This window comes from Lutjanus erythropterus, chromosome 12 (genome assembly GCF_056507025.1).
Source record: "Lutjanus erythropterus isolate fLutEry1 chromosome 12, fLutEry1.hap2, whole genome shotgun sequence".
Lineage (NCBI taxonomy): Eukaryota > Metazoa > Chordata > Actinopteri > Lutjaniformes > Lutjanidae > Lutjanus > Lutjanus erythropterus.
This window is the reverse complement of record NC_139328.1, coordinates 3,712,501-3,728,434: the sequence shown is the minus strand read 5'-3', so window position 1 is coordinate 3,728,434 and position 15,934 is coordinate 3,712,501. Positions and strand designations below refer to the sequence as shown.

Below are 15,934 nucleotides of genomic sequence, written 5' to 3'. Positions count from 1 at the left end.
TGTCTTAAATAGAGAAGACGTACATTAATTGTCCAGGAGGAAGACACGGTGGACGTTTATCAGTCAGTTGTCCATCATCCTCCTCCGACGTGTCAGTGAGGCAGCGCGGCAGAAACGGTGAGGTTGTGCTAATTCTGGTTTCCCACAGTTGTGAACTGTGTCGGTGAAGCTAGCAGCGTTAGCTTATTTAGCTAAGAGGTCTTCGCTTTCTGGAAGCACGTGTCAAGAAGAAAATCACGCCAAACTGTGAGCCGTGTGTGTTCAGAAAGACTTGGAGGAAATCTAATAATGCCGTTTGTTTTCTTCGCTGTCTGGGACGAGCTGAGTCACATACAATAAGATCTTAAACTGCTCTGCACAGCTTTGACAACTTTTACATGCACTGATTATCTCTGGGTCTCACAGCTTCACATGATGCTTAAATGTGAAAACACTTGTGAAACTAGTTGCAGCTAAGTCCTGCGTTCATTTTACCTTTATTTAACCACGATGAATTGAGATTTGAATTTGAATTAAGATTCAAAATATCTTTTCGCAAGAGAGACCTGGCCAAGGTAGCAGCCAATTACAACATATTCAACAAAAATCCACAGTAAAACAACAACAGGTATTAAAACATAGTGCCCTCTCAAGAAAAAAAAATACAAGCACGTCTCCATCACCACATTCTTTATGATGCCCTTAAATTTATCAGTGAATACAAGTGTATTTAATTTAAGATTTTTCTGTAGATTTTTCCCAAGTCCATAGCAGGAATATGCTGTTTTTCAGTGAAAAGCCGGGGGATTGGCCATATATATGTTTTTAGATTATGGATGTACAACTGAAAAACTAAAACGGCAGTCAGTAGCAGTCCTGTTATAAAATCAAATAATAAACCATATTATATGGTAGATAATATTGCTTGTCAAATTTGTCATTGTGTTAATATTTTGTGAAAGCACCCATAGTCATCCCGACAATATTGTTGCAATATTGATGTCGAGATGATTCATAAAAAATATTGTGACATTTGATTTTGTCCATATTGCCCAGCCCTAGGGTAACTTAAAGGGATAATTCACTCAAAAATGAAAATTCAGTCATTATTGACTCGTTCTCATGCCGATAGAAGGTTGGGTTTAGTTTTTTAGTCCACAGGAAAATAGTGTTGCAGAATCTCCCAAACAATGGAAGTGAATGGTGACCTCCATACTGCTCGTCTGGCATAAAACCTCAACATGCTGTTTGCACACCGTCACACCACACACACAGTTCAGACAGTGTGTGTGTGAACGTGGCTCCAAGTCGAAGATCTACAGTGAAGCTTCAGGATGAAAACATGGTGTAAATATTTTTAAGTCAGCTTGGCATGTTGGGGCTTTAGGAGACTTGGATTACACCAGACGAGCAGGATGGAGGCATTTTATGTTTTTATTCTGTTGGTTTTTTTTTTCATTTTTGAAAACTGGTCACTATTCACTTCCATTGTTTGGAAGATTCTGCAGCACTGTTTTTCTGTGAAACTCCAGCAGTGTTTTGTGGACTAAAAAACCTAAATCCAACCTTCAGTCAGCATGAGGGTGAGTAGATAATGACTGAATTTTCATTTCTTGGGGAACTATCCCTTTAAACTTGAAAAAAAAGAAGAAAAAAAATAGTTTTTTTAATCTTATTAATTAATAATGATTAATTGATTGTTAGTTTTTTTCAGTTAAGGAAAATTTACAGAATTGCAACCCTAGTGTGTATACTAACAAATCCATTCTGTGTTGCAGCAGATGTTCAGACTGTGCTTTACTGCACTGAGGAAGCCACCAGAAGTGGAAGCGAATCCCCCTGCAGCTGTCAGCATCCAACACTAGTCCTCACCTGCACATTTAAAGTCACGCTGGCTCAGCAGGCAGCAGAGGACCTGAAGTATCTGAGACGGCGGACGATGGCCTGGAACGTGAGCATCTCTGACTCATGAACACAAAATCAGTTCCAGATTCAGCACTGTTGTGTATGAGCTTTCTGACTCGCACCTGCAGCTGAAAGAATACCCACAACCCCATGCTCTCATGTGACCCTCTGTGGCTCACACCAGTCAGTCTCTCCCAGATGCACCGAATACAGAGCCGCCAGCGCAAAGCGAAATGCCTCAAGAGAAAAATGTCTTCCATCAAGGGAGTGTCTCATCTGTCCCGGCGAGCAAAGAGACGCCTGTATTGTAAATTACAGCTCTGGATGTGGAGGAAGCGGAGAGAGCGGTGCCGTTTTGGGATATTTAGAGCGAAGAAACGAGCGTGTGGGAGCTCCAGCTCCAGCCCCTGCCTCAGCGTGAAGACACAACGGCGGAAAAACAAAGTCTTGTCGCCTCTTGGATGTGGTTCTGCAGGTTCAGAGGACGCTCTCAGATGGCAGAATGGCCTGCTGAATCCATGTGAGTCCATCAGTCCGTCTGAAACGTTCATCGCCTCCAGCTCCTCTCAGAGCTTAGTTACAGACACAAATGTTTCGGCAGGTAGCGTCACCATGCCGACAGCAGTGGCGCCATCTCAAAAAACAGAAACTTTGGTACGGGTCAGTGAAACAGCCGACCCTTTAAAATGTTCTGACACTGTCAAACCCCTGCAGAACACAGACGGTGACGTGCACGGGCTGACCACACATTTTAAAGAACCGCCGGTACTAGTTCAAAGGCCCGAGGCCGACGGCCCGTCAGGACAATCGACTACTGTCCCTCCAGGTCAGGACCAGGCTGCTAACAAAGACACTGATGAGGGAATCACCAATAAAAAGACAGCATCTCCTCAAACTGATGCCAGCATTAAAGGACTGACAAACGACATCCACGGTAGATCTTTTTCTCATGGTTTCTTCCATTTTTTTTGTAGGGCTGTACCAAATGGTTTGAAGCTACATTAATAACATTTGAATTCTTCTGTTCAAACGCAGTCTTTCTGCACAGTTGCAGGTAAAGATAAGGATACAGTAACACCCAGTTTACACCTGGCATTAAAGTGTGATTTGTACCCAAATTGTATGTTAATATGATCTACCTTGATTACACTGACACCTGTTGTTTATGTGTCTCCAGTGTCCATATTTAGAGCCAATCTGCCAACTCTTTTGCAATGGAACCAAACTAAAATAGCCAAAAGGCCCCGAGCAGTGGATGTAGGCTATGACACTCACTTTAGTTGACAAAACGTTTTTGATTATTTGGTGTATAGGCTACCTTTTTTACAATTTGAAAGTGTAAGAATCACTTGAGGGCTACAACAATGACAAATAAAAATTAAAACATTATTTATTTCCAGAAAACTTATTGTCAATGCCACAGGGAGCAAATGGAGAGAGGCAAAAGACCTGCATGTGGCTCCGGAGCCACAGGTTGTGAGCGTTTAACAAATTGTTTTCCTAAATAATTCTTTTTAGTAATGCTAAAAATTCATACTAACTTCCATAATATCATTAATACTTTTACAGGTATAACTGTGAAGTTGGCATGAAATTACATTCTAAGTGGTTAAATGTCTTAAAGGGAGTTAAAGTTCACCCAGACATGAAGATTCAGTCATTATCATCTCACCCTCGTGCTGATTGAAGGTCAGGTTAAGTTTTTTTATTCTACAAAACTGTGCTGGAGTTTCACAGGAAAGCAGCGCTGCAGAATCTCCCAAACAAAGAAATTCACCGCTCACGTTTTTGTGTCTGGATTTGGGTACATTTACACCCAAAATGTATTTAATGCAAAGTGTAAAGGGGGTCAATAGTATAGAAATTCATTTCATTGGTGCCTGTGCAGGATTGTTTTCGACTGGTGTGTGGTCCAAACATTTCCAGTAAAATGGAACATTTTAAAGTCCAGATGTCAACATTTATTGAATAAAGAGAGATGTAATAATTTCCAAAATTCACATCATATTTTTATCTATGAAATATTCTGTTTCAATCCATATTTGTTTGCGTCTAGCCTTTAAAAAAAACAACATTTTCACTGCGGTAAAACAAACCCTGTTCGCTCTCCTTGCTGTATTAACAGGTTTCTCTAACAGCACCTTAAATTTATTTCGATGAAACTGAAGAGTTGTATTCATCAAAGAAAATTGGTTTGTGAAAAACTGACCAACTATATTCTGGACTTTTTAGTTTTATTTTTTGTAGTGATGCGCAAAAATCTGACAACAGGCATCAAAGCTTCGTTAGGAAACCTCAGTGGAAGCTTTGAAAGTGAAAATAATTACATTTGGTACAGCTGTAGTGTTTTGGTTTGCATGTCCGCTCCTCCACATCTGTCTGAGACGACTGTTTTCATGTTTCTCTAGAATTTCTTGATGACTTCTACAGTATATATGGAAGTTTCATCCCACTACATAAGAGCGACGTGTTGAGACACCTGAAGAGGAAGTTTAACGTTGATTTCAGTGACAGGTAAATCTTTTCTTTTTTTTACTTGACTCAACAGTAACACTCGGAGGAATCCTCAGATCTGTGATGCTTTCATCCCTGGATCGGTTGTATTCTGTTTTCCTATCTGTGCAGGAAGAACATCATCTTGCCAGAAGTTACCAAATACCGAACTGCGATCACTCAGAACCTTGTTCCCTCCTTCCGGGTCGTCTACAAGAAACACACGCTGACCCTGGATGACTTGTCCACGCTGGCGGACCAGAACTGGCTCAATGACCAGGTCATCATCTAACGGGCGATGGGTGAATAAGGTCTTATGAAGCTCCGGGGCTTCAAACTCAGCGACACAGTGACACCTGGTGGACTGTAGAAGTTACAGCAGCCGTTTAACACTGGAGCTGAAGCTCCACAGCACCTCCCTGATTTTAATAGTTCTGCTCTGGGTTACACCAACAAAGATTAAGAACATCTTGACCTTTATGGATAGGAAAGCTCTAGACAGAAATGAAAAATGAGGGAGAGACTGAGGGGAAGACTTGCATGGCTGCTGCTGAGGACTCCGTTCAATTCAATTCAAAAGAACTTTATCGGCATGGGAAACAGATGTAGACCTTGGCAAAGCAAGTGAGAAATAAAAACCACAAACCATGTTTTTACACTGAAGAAATGTGGTTTTGTTCTTACAGATATCTGTGTGTACTCCATGTTACGACCCCTAACTAATGGTGGAAAACGGACAGCAACATAAACCAGCTGCAAATGGTGAAATAAAGTTAATTATGTAGCACAATTTTGAAAAACTGACAAATGGAGAAAAAAAGGGAGGCGAAACTACAAACGAAAAAGGGCTGATAGGTGCTGATCAATCTTAAAAAAAAGCTGAGATATAAAATATTTTTGTTGGCATGAAATATGAATTCATGTGCAGATTTCTGATTGTAAATATTTCTGTGCTGAACAAAAACCTGTGTTGATGCTGAATGTAACTGAGGTGTGTTTTGTTTCTGCTGAAGGTCATGAACATGTATGGAGAACTGATCATGGACTCTGCTCATCAAAAGGTAACCTTAAATCCATCATTGGTAAAATTAACGATCAATTAATCGATTAATCAGAATTATAAAATCTTAGAAATGTTGTATTTACCAAACAACCCCTCCGTCAAAGTTTAGTTTGTTCCACTGTTCTCTTACAGCGCTTTCTTGTCCCCATAGGAGGACTATTTTTGGTTCCTATTAGAAGTTTTCATAAACGGTCATGTGGAACCCTTTCAAGGTGTTCTACCGAGAACCCAACATAAAAGGTTATACCTAGAACACCTTGTGAGAGATTCTGCAGAGAACCCTTTTATGGTGCAGTGCTTCCACCTGGCACCCTCTCTGGAGGGTCTATCCAGAACCTTTCTAAGGGTTCCAGCAAGAATCCAGCCAGAGGGTTCTACCAAGAACAGTTTTATATTATGGTACAAAGAACCCGTGACAAACCCTTTCTTCCAAACAGGGTTCTTAAGAAGCAAACTGTTCCGGGTAGAACCACAGCCCATCAGGAAGAACCCTTTTGTTATCACTCCTAATGACATCACTTGTTTATGATCTAGACTGTGTCACAATCTGAGAACTAGTTTAAAAAAAAGTAAACATTTAATTCAGAATAATTCTGAAAGAACCATCAGGCCCCGGACAGTTTTTATTTTCATGTTAGTGTTTGTCATGATCGTGTAATTCTGATCTCTCTATCTATCTCTATCTCTGATTCTGATCTTTCGTTCCCCCTCAGGTCCACTTTCTCAACAGCTTCTTCCACAGGCAGCTCATGACCAAAGGATACGACGGCGTGAAGAGATGGACGAAGCAGGTGAGGTCTAGGACGGAGGCGGCTGCGAGACGAGACCGACTTTAGAAAACGAAGAGAGCGCAGAGCGAGAGGCTTTAACCCCGTCTTTGTCGCGCAGGTGGATTTGTTCTCCAAGAGTTTGCTTTTGGTGCCCGTCCACCTGGAGGTTCACTGGTGTCTGGTCACAGCCGACATCGTCAGAAGGAAGATCTGCCTTTACGACTCTCAGGGCAACGCGCTCCACAAGGTTGCGAGGGTAACAGCTTTTTTTTTTTTTTGTTTCATCACTCTGATACAGCTTGTTCTTCCTGCAGCAGACTCTGTAAAACATGTTTGTCTTTTAACACTTTGCTCGTAACAGAACATCCTGAAATACATGATGACTGAAGCAAAAGAGAAGAAACAAACGGCTTTTGAAAATGGTTGGGTCGTGTCGTTCGATGAGGTATGTGTGACGAGGATCGGTCTATACACAAGATTTGTTTATTGCTTACAAGCAAATAATAATAAAAGGAAATCTATAATAGTAATGATGATAATGCTTTCTGTAAACCGAATAACCATTAATGACAAGTTATAACCAGGATTAAAAACTTTTTCCTTTACAAGTTAAAGGCACAGATACATAATGACTCTTAATGTTAATTTAGTTACTGTCTCGTGTCGCAGTACATTAATATTTACAGGTTCTTATTTTTTGAGGAACTAGGGCTCAACAAGAAGTCGTAGTGTTGTGGAAATCACAATACAACCAAGTGTGATGTCCAAATTGCAGGCAATAGTTTGATTAAAGGGCTAGTTCACCAAGAAATGAAAATTATCTGCTCACCTTCATGTCGAAACACTGCTGGAGTTTCACAGGAAAACAGTGTTGCAGAAACAATGGAAGTGAATGGTGACCAGTTTTCAAACCTAAAAAACAACAATAGAAATATAAAATGCCTCCATGCTGCTCGTCTGGTGTAATCCAAGTCTCCTAAAGCCCCGACATGCCAAGCTGACTTAAAAAAAAAAGTTATTTCCAGCATGTTTTTATCCTGAATCTTCACTGTAGATCTTTAACTTGGAGCCACGTTCATGTGCACACTGTCTGAACTGTGTGTGTGTGTGTGTGTGTGTGTGTGTGTGTGTGTGTGTGTGTGTGTGTGTGTGTGTGGTGTGACAGTGTGCAAACAGCATGTTGGGACTTTAGGAGACTTACACCAGATGAAAAGTTGATAAGTGATGTTGAATTGAGTCTTTAGGATTTTCATGAGATAAAGGAGGATGAAATAAGATAAGACAGGATTCCTAAAGTTAGAAAGGATTTTCCTCTCTAATACCAAATTCAAAAAAATACTATGTTAGTGTTTGTGTGTTAATCCAAGCGCCACCTACTGGACTTTCTCTTGAAACACTCACTAATGTGACGTCTTGTCTCCTGCCTGCCGTCCTTCACAGGACATCCCGCAACAGACCAATGAAAATGACTGTGGAGTTTTTGTCTTGGAGGTACCAGCATGCTTTTCACGCCTAACATCCATGACTTCAGTCGTTGTTGTGTCTGATTGTCTCAGCAGTCCACTCCCCTCCAGAGTAACTCTTGTTTTTTCTGTTCTCCCGTGCAGTATTCCCGATGCCTCGCCCTCGGAAAGCCTCTGCAGTTTTCACAGAAGGACATACCAAAGATACGCAAGAGGATCTACAAAGAGCTCTGTGACCGTAAGCTCCACGAGCAGGGCTGACCGGGACCTCGCAGCTGAGCGTATGTCCTGGTGATAATATGTGCTGTTTCTGATTAGCGTAGATAATGAGCGGCCCGTACACGTCTCTCTGTCATCAGCAGCCTGACAGCGCTGTGGCTGAGCCCAGCAGGAGAGCGTCAGTCTCATATCAGGTGGACTGTTTGTACTAAAACATCAATCCTTGTATGATTAATGTATTCTCATAAGATCAATATTTAATCAGGCATGTTATTTAAGACTAAGGGAGACCTTGACTTGGAGTTTACACACTTTCGTGCACCAACAGGGCCTTATTAAATGGACTGCCTGTTAGAATGGATCTAATATATCACGGTCAGATATCTGTAAACCTTTTTTTTTGCACATTTTCTAAGTCTTAAGTTTGCCTTTTTTGACATTTGTTTGCATCAGTTTACGTGTTCGCGCCAGTTGTTTGAAAGCAACAGTTCTCCCCCAAAGTCAGAAATACTTGTTTTTCCCTCTGGCCTTTGGTGCCGTTTATCAATCTAGAAAGTTTCGGTGCGAGGCGCTGAGTTTTGGAGAGATGTCTGTCTTCCCTCTGGTATAATGGAACCAGATGGCACCAAAATAAACCAGCTCTTTCCAGAAATCATAACCTGGTTGCTCAAGATAATGCACAGACCCTGTTGTGAGCGGTGTCATGTAGGAACTACTTTCTTTCCATGGTACAATCTACCAGAACTACTTTCTTTTTACTAGAAAGTAGTATGACTGTATTAAAAATTATATAATTAGGATTTCATTCCCTGCTATACCATAATGACTTTATACCATCCAGGCCTACTCCAAAACTCAACAACTCACACCAAAACAGATAAAAAGCACTGCAGGTCAGAGGAAAAATGTGTATTTCTGATTTTGTCCCTTCAAGAGAAGCTGTGTGTATTTTGTTTGTGAAGAAAATAAAATAAGTCATATAAACTGGAATCATTGTTCAAATGATTGCTTTTTGTTTGCTGAATAAACTAAAGAAAGTTTTAAATAAAAGCAAACTGTTTCCAAACATTTCACCAAGTTTATTTTCTGTTTTTCATCGTACAGATCAGCTGCTGTATGCACTGCATGCAGAATAGCCTTCCACAGTTTATATTAGGTACATCCACATTTGTAAATACACAACTTCCTACCTACAGACAGGTTTTTTTAAAATGTATTAATATCCAGGAGATTATAACTGTACACGAGTGTGTCCCTGAACAGTTATAAAACAAACACATAATAACGCAGAGCTCCAGATAAAAAGTTAATTTAAGGCACAGGACAAACTCTAATGTTTGGTGGTTTTCAGTATGAGAACCAAATGAACTGCGATAATTTTACTGTAATAAATATGGTGGGATAATCATTACCAAACAAATCTGTTCACAACAGACACATTTCTATCAATGACCTTGTCAGTACACTAAAAACTAAGTTTTCATAGGTGTAACTTCAATAAATAAATGATAAAATGGCCAGCATAACCACAAAACTGTTGTTCACATTATTTCTTGCGATAAGGATCCAGTTAACGCAAATTTAAAGGAATAGCTCAGATTATTTGATGCAGGGTTGTATGATGTACTTGCAGTTGGTCTATTAGCTACAGTAAATGCCGGTCAGCACGCTCCCAGTTTGGAGAAGCAGATAGGAGCATATTTCCTCTGCTTTCTTTTGCCATCAGACAGCCTTTTTGGACAGGAAACTACCATCATATAAGTCAAATGTCGCTCTTTCCAAACCAACCAAACTCCACAGGCAAAATCACTAATTTTACCTTGCAGAACAGGGGATTTGCTGATCTGCTATTTCATCAATTTGTTAAATTTCTTTCTTTCACTGACTCCAAACTAACCATTTAGAGCACTGAAGTCAGATAATAACACAAACAAATTAACAGACCAAGGCAGCGGTACAACAGCAACTCCCATCTTCTGTGCGGTAAAATTACTGATTTTTCCTATGGAGTTTGGTTGGTTTCATACACAAACACTTTAATTGATATTGATCCTTTTTGGTAGACCTTTTTCGAAGTGGCCTCTTGTTGCTGACCCTGTCCACAGTTCGTTTCTTTGCTTCCATGCTGATTCCTCTCTCTGCTTCTCCAAACACCGACCACGGACAGGTACCTCATGCAACCCTACATTAAATAATAATAAATTTTTACTTTAATATGATACACACCTGTGTTATCAACCTAAATCAAACAAAAGAGAAGAGCATCATCACTGAGAAGATATATTTGCTTGTAATGTCTATGTGGACCAGAACAAGTGACAAAAATGAGTCACAAATATGTTGTGGCTCTCTTCTTGTGGTATTAAGCATCACAGACCAGCTGATGTGCTCTGTACAAGTTAATGATAAAATATTACAGCATTTTTGGGTGCTTAATTTGAAACATCTGTTTAAATGTACTGCAGGGTGACCCTCTGTCCAGACCATGTTTAGTCCAGTTTGATCAATAGTTGAGGAGGGGTCTAATCGTTGACGTGGAATCCCCACTCTATTTCTGGCTCGTCGTCAAGGCGAATCACAAGGTAGGACACAAGCTGGAAGAGGTTCTGCCACAGGCCCAAGAAGAGGTACAGGTAGAAGTCGCTGACGTCAATTTGGCAGTGTATCCCCGAGTAATTCATGTCACACACACACTCAAAACTGTTGACGTAGTTGATGCAGAAGCCACCATTCATGCACGGGTCCGAGACACATTCATCCACGTCCTTCTCGCACCTGGAAGGAAAAATAAGGACATAAGAATTAAAGAATGAAAACAAGAAAAAGCACCGTGTAAAACAACTGGAAGGTTAAGGCTAGCTGCAGCATTGAACAGTCCCAAGTAAACTGAGATAGTCTATATGTAGGACAATGAGCTTTTATCTGCCAGGAGGGTGAACTGTGGTCACTGTGGTCAAGCCATAGTGGTGGTGGACCCGTCTAATAAGACAAAGGAGTGGTATTATGCAATGCATGTTTAAAAAAGTGTTGATATTTTTGTACAAAGTAACATTGAGATATGACACTTCTTTGTGTTTAAAAAGTTGTCAGAATATATAACATGTCTCGCGTTTTTGTGGACTAAAAAACTAAACCAGACCTGCAAACAGCATGAGGGTGAGTAGATAATGACTGAATTTTTTACATTTTTGGGTGAACTATCCCTTTAAGTATATTATTGGAAATGCAATTATTATTGCACTAACAAAAGAAATACATTCAGAAGGCTATAAGCTAATGTTATTTGGGGGGCCTTGGCATGAAAAAGTTTGTGAGCAGGCCTACAGCAGGAGTTTGTCAAACTTTTCTGGCTCATGATGCTGATTTTGGATTTAAGAGTCTTATGCAGAGGTATTCACAAATCAATGTATCGGCAATTATGGTTTATTTAACACATAATTCATGCAATTAAAAAAGTCAGACTGTCAACCCATAAATCTTAAAAAGTCTGATCATTCCTGTCTGGATTTAGAGCGACCCAGTCTGGGGTCATCAGGTGCTGAGCCCCGCTGTCTACAGACCTTTGCGGTCACAACCTGTGGTAAAGAGGATTAAATATAATTATGCTTGTCTTACCACTGTCCTGTGAAACCAGGCAGGCAGTAACAGGTGTTGTCTGCTTCAGAGCAGTTCCCTCCATTAAAGCAGCTGTAGTTCCATCTTGTTCCCATGCACGTGGATGCAGGCAGCTGAGGAAGTCTGAACAGACAGGAGAACGCAACCTGAAATGTCGATGCCTTCCTGCTTGGCATTTACTTTCTTTAAAATGTGTTTATCTGCAGTGTTTATTATGTAAAAGCACTTACGGATTGATCTCAATGTACCATGGGATTTCAGGAACTTTCTCACTGTAAGAGACCAATTTATAAATCAGTACAGCTCTGAGCTTGCTAACCTGTTACAGGTTAATGCTACGGTTAGTTTGGCATTGCAGAGATATTAAAGGGATAGTTCAGATTATTTTAAGTTGAAGCTTTTAAAACACAAAAATTGCACAAAACTCAAACTAAGAGATGAAGGCAGCAGTAGGCCAGCAACTCCTGTGTTCTGCAAGGTAAAATGACTTATTTTGCCTATAGAGTTTGGTTGGTTTGGAGATAATAATGATAGACTGTCTAGTAAGTACCTCATACAACCCTATCGAATAATCTGAACTGTCCCTTTAATAAACTGTGGAGGGACTCACTCGCAGTATTGGCCTGTCAGATTCTGAGGGCAGAGGCACGAGTAGCTCTCGAAACCTTTGAGGCACGTGGCACCGTTGAGGCAATTGCTGTTTTCACACATGTCCAGTTCCACCTCACACTGCTCGCCGCTGTATCCCAAATCACAGACACACTTGAAACCCCCTGGCAGGTTGGTGCAGTTTCCGTAGATGCAGGGGCCGGAGAGGCAGGCGTCTGTTGACTCCTGACACAGCGGCCCCATCCACTCGGAGGGACACGTGCAGTGATGCAGGTCAAACAGGTCCTCACACACACCCTCGTTCTTACAGGGGTTGGGTGCACACACGCTGGCTCCCCAGCAGCCGTACTGTGGCGCTGCGTCATGGTTTATCCTCGCAAACTGCTCCTCTTGTGGTCTGGGGAGTTTCAGCTCCGTGTCGTGATGGAACGGGAGAGGAAGGCCTCCGATCTCCACTGGGCCCAGACAGCCAGCCATCTTCTCTCCAGCATCCAGGCTCAGTCCCCCCAGGAAGATGTCTGCCCCCTCCCTGAGAAAATCCAAATCCCCTGCAGCTGTTTTGGACACGCTCAGATCCTCCTTGCCTCCATCCACAGCCATGATCCACCTGGATGTTGGGAGTGTGTGGTTCTCCATGCTGAGCTCCACAGTGTGCCACTGTCCATCACTGATCGGATCCTGGCTTTGAAGCATCACCTTGGGGGAATCCTTGTCATCCCCGGCCTGGAGCTCCATGACCAGGTGAGAGTCCAGGAGGAAGACGGTGACGTAGTTAGAGTCCCTTTGTGCATGAACTAAGGTGGCAGCGGACTGTCTTGTGCGTAAACTGAGGGAGACACTACCGAGTCTGCGCTGAATCTTCCCATTGTGCCGGTAGTGCAAAATGCTGCTTTCAACCCGAAATGTCACATTAGACAAACCTGGAGAGGGAGACAGAAGAGACTTAACGAACTGAAAAGTTTCCCATTCATTTCATTTCTACCATTTCTTCCATTAACCCTCTATGATACCATGTTGCCCTCAGGCAACAAACCCATTTTTGCCCTGTCACATCTCCACAATGCATCCCTTTAAATGATGCGATACTTTAAAAAAGAGGTAAAACCATAGGGATATGAGCATACATACATACATATTATCTTCAGATTATGTTTATTTAGCCTATTTTGAGACATAAAAATACATTTCCCTCACTGGCATCATAATGTGTACCATAGAGGGATATGACCATACATACATACATACATACATACATACAAACATGTGACCATGCATACATACATACATACATATGAGCATACATACATTCATATATACATACATACATACATACATATGAGCATACATACATACATACATACATACATACATACTTATGACCATACATACATACATACATACAAACATGTGACCATGCATACATACATACATACATATGAGCATACATACATACATATATACATACATACATACATATGAGCATACATACATACAAACATACATACATACATACTTATGACCATACATACATACATACATACATACATACATACATATGAGCATACATACATATGACCATGCATACATACATACATACATATATACATACATACATACATATGAGCATACATACATACATACATACATACATGCATACATATGAACATACATACATATGACCATACATACATACATACATATGAGCATACATATGACCATGCATACATACATACATACATACATATGAGCATACATACATACATACATATGACCATGCATACATACATATGAGCATACATACATACATATGAGCATACATACATACATATGACCATGCATACATACATACAATGGAGCATACATAAATACATACATATGACCATGCATACATACATACATGTGACCATACATACATACATATGACCATGCATACATACATACATATGACCATACATACATACATATGAGCATACATACATACATATGAGCATACATACATACATACATACATACATACATACATACATACATACGGCCATGCATACATACATACATATGAGCATACATACATACATACATATGGCCATACATATGACCATGCATACATACATATAAACATACATACATACATATGACCATACATACATACATATGACCATGCATAAATACATACATATGAACATACATACATACATACTTATGACCATACATACATACATACATACATATGACCATACATACATTTGAGTATACATACATACATATGGCCATACATATGACCATGCATACATACAAACATATATACATACATGCATACATATGAGCATACATACATACATACATACATACATACATGCATACATATGAACATACATACATACATACATACATATGAGCATACATACATATGACCATGCATACATTCATATGACCATACATACATATGGCCATACATATGACCATGCATACATACATACATACATACATATGAGCATACATACATACATATGACCATGCATACATACATATGAGCATACATACATACATACATACAAACATGTGACCATGCATACATACATACATACATATGAGCATACATACATATGACCATGCATACATTCATATGACCATACATACATATGGCCATACATATGACCATGCATACATACATACAATGGACCATACATACATACATACATACATATGACATTGCATACATACATACATACATACATGTGACCATACATACATACATATGACCATGCATACATACATACATATGACCATACATATATACATACATACATACATATGAGCATACATACATACATATATATGAGCATACATAAATATGAGCATACATACATACATACATACATACATACATACGGCCATGCATACATACATACATAAATATGAGCATACATACATACATACATACATATGACCATGCATACATATGACCATGCATACATACATACATACATATGACCATACATACATACATACATATATACATACATACATACATATGAGCATACATACATACATACATACATACATGCATACATATGAACATACATACATACATACATACATACATATGAGCATACATACATATGACCATGCATACATTCATATGACCATACATACATATGGCCATACATATGACCATGCATACATACATACATACATATGAGCATACATACATACATATGACCATGCATACATACATTTGAGCATACATACATACATATGAGCATACATACATACATATGACCATGCATACATACATACAATGGACCATACATACATACATACATATGACCATGCATACATACATACATGTGACCATACATACATACATATGACCATGCATACATACATACATACATATGACCATACATATATACATACATACATACATACATATGAGCATACATACATACATATATATGAGCATACATACATATGAGCATACATACATACATACATACATACATACATACGGCCATGCATACATACATACGTATGAGCATACATACATACATACATATGGCCATACGTACGACCATGCATACATACATATAAACATACATACATACATATGACCATACATACATACATATGACCATGCATACATACATACATATGAGTATAAATACATACATACATACTTATGACCATATATACATACATATGACCATACATACATATGACCATGCATAAATACATACATATGAACATACATACATACATACTTATGACCATACATACATTCATACATACATATGACCATACATAGATATGAGTATACA

The 15,934-nt window shown here is 39.6% G+C and overlaps 2 protein-coding genes across 2 annotated transcripts in view; one reads left to right on the top strand and one right to left on the bottom strand.

Moving 5' to 3' along the window:
* The first annotated feature begins 1,828 nt into the window (after positions 1–1,828).
* LOC146317340 (sentrin-specific protease 5-like) lies at positions 1,829–8,963 on the top strand. Its single transcript, XM_084732280.1, has 9 exons — positions 1,829–2,818; positions 4,293–4,398; positions 4,510–4,657; positions 5,391–5,438; positions 6,154–6,231; positions 6,329–6,466; positions 6,572–6,655; positions 7,651–7,701; positions 7,818–8,963. Exons 1-9 carry the CDS (start codon positions 2,035–2,037, stop codon positions 7,932–7,934), a joined length of 1,554 nt encoding a protein of 517 aa, XP_084588406.1. The 5' UTR covers positions 1,829–2,034; the 3' UTR covers positions 7,935–8,963.
* A 1,014-nt stretch (positions 8,964–9,977) lies between these two features.
* The window catches only part of LOC146317339 (protein crumbs homolog 1-like), a 19,074-nt gene continuing 13,117 nt past the window's right edge, over positions 9,978–15,934 (bottom strand). The window contains exons 4-7 of the mRNA XM_084732279.1: positions 12,118–13,036; positions 11,738–11,779; positions 11,508–11,630; positions 9,978–10,667 (exon numbers count right to left, since the gene is read on the bottom strand). Coding sequence (XP_084588405.1) covers positions 10,415–10,667; positions 11,508–11,630; positions 11,738–11,779; positions 12,118–13,036 — 1,337 coding nt within the window. The 3' untranslated portion in view covers positions 9,978–10,414. The remainder of the gene's footprint in view (positions 10,668–11,507; positions 11,631–11,737; positions 11,780–12,117; positions 13,037–15,934) is intronic.

What these genes read in the sequence shown, in the direction of transcription:
- LOC146317340 (XM_084732280.1), top strand. Translation starts at nt 2,035, where the DNA reads ATGCTCTCATGTGACCCTCTGTGGCTCACACCAGTCAGTCTCTCCCAG. An exon ending in ACTGACAAACGACATCCACG is followed by an intron (nt 2,819 to 4,292) that starts GTAGATCTTTTT and finishes ATGTTTCTCTAG; the next exon opens with AATTTCTTGATGACTTCTAC. An exon ending in CGCTCCACAAGGTTGCGAGG is followed by an intron (nt 6,467 to 6,571) that starts GTAACAGCTTTT and finishes TGCTCGTAACAG; the next exon opens with AACATCCTGAAATACATGAT.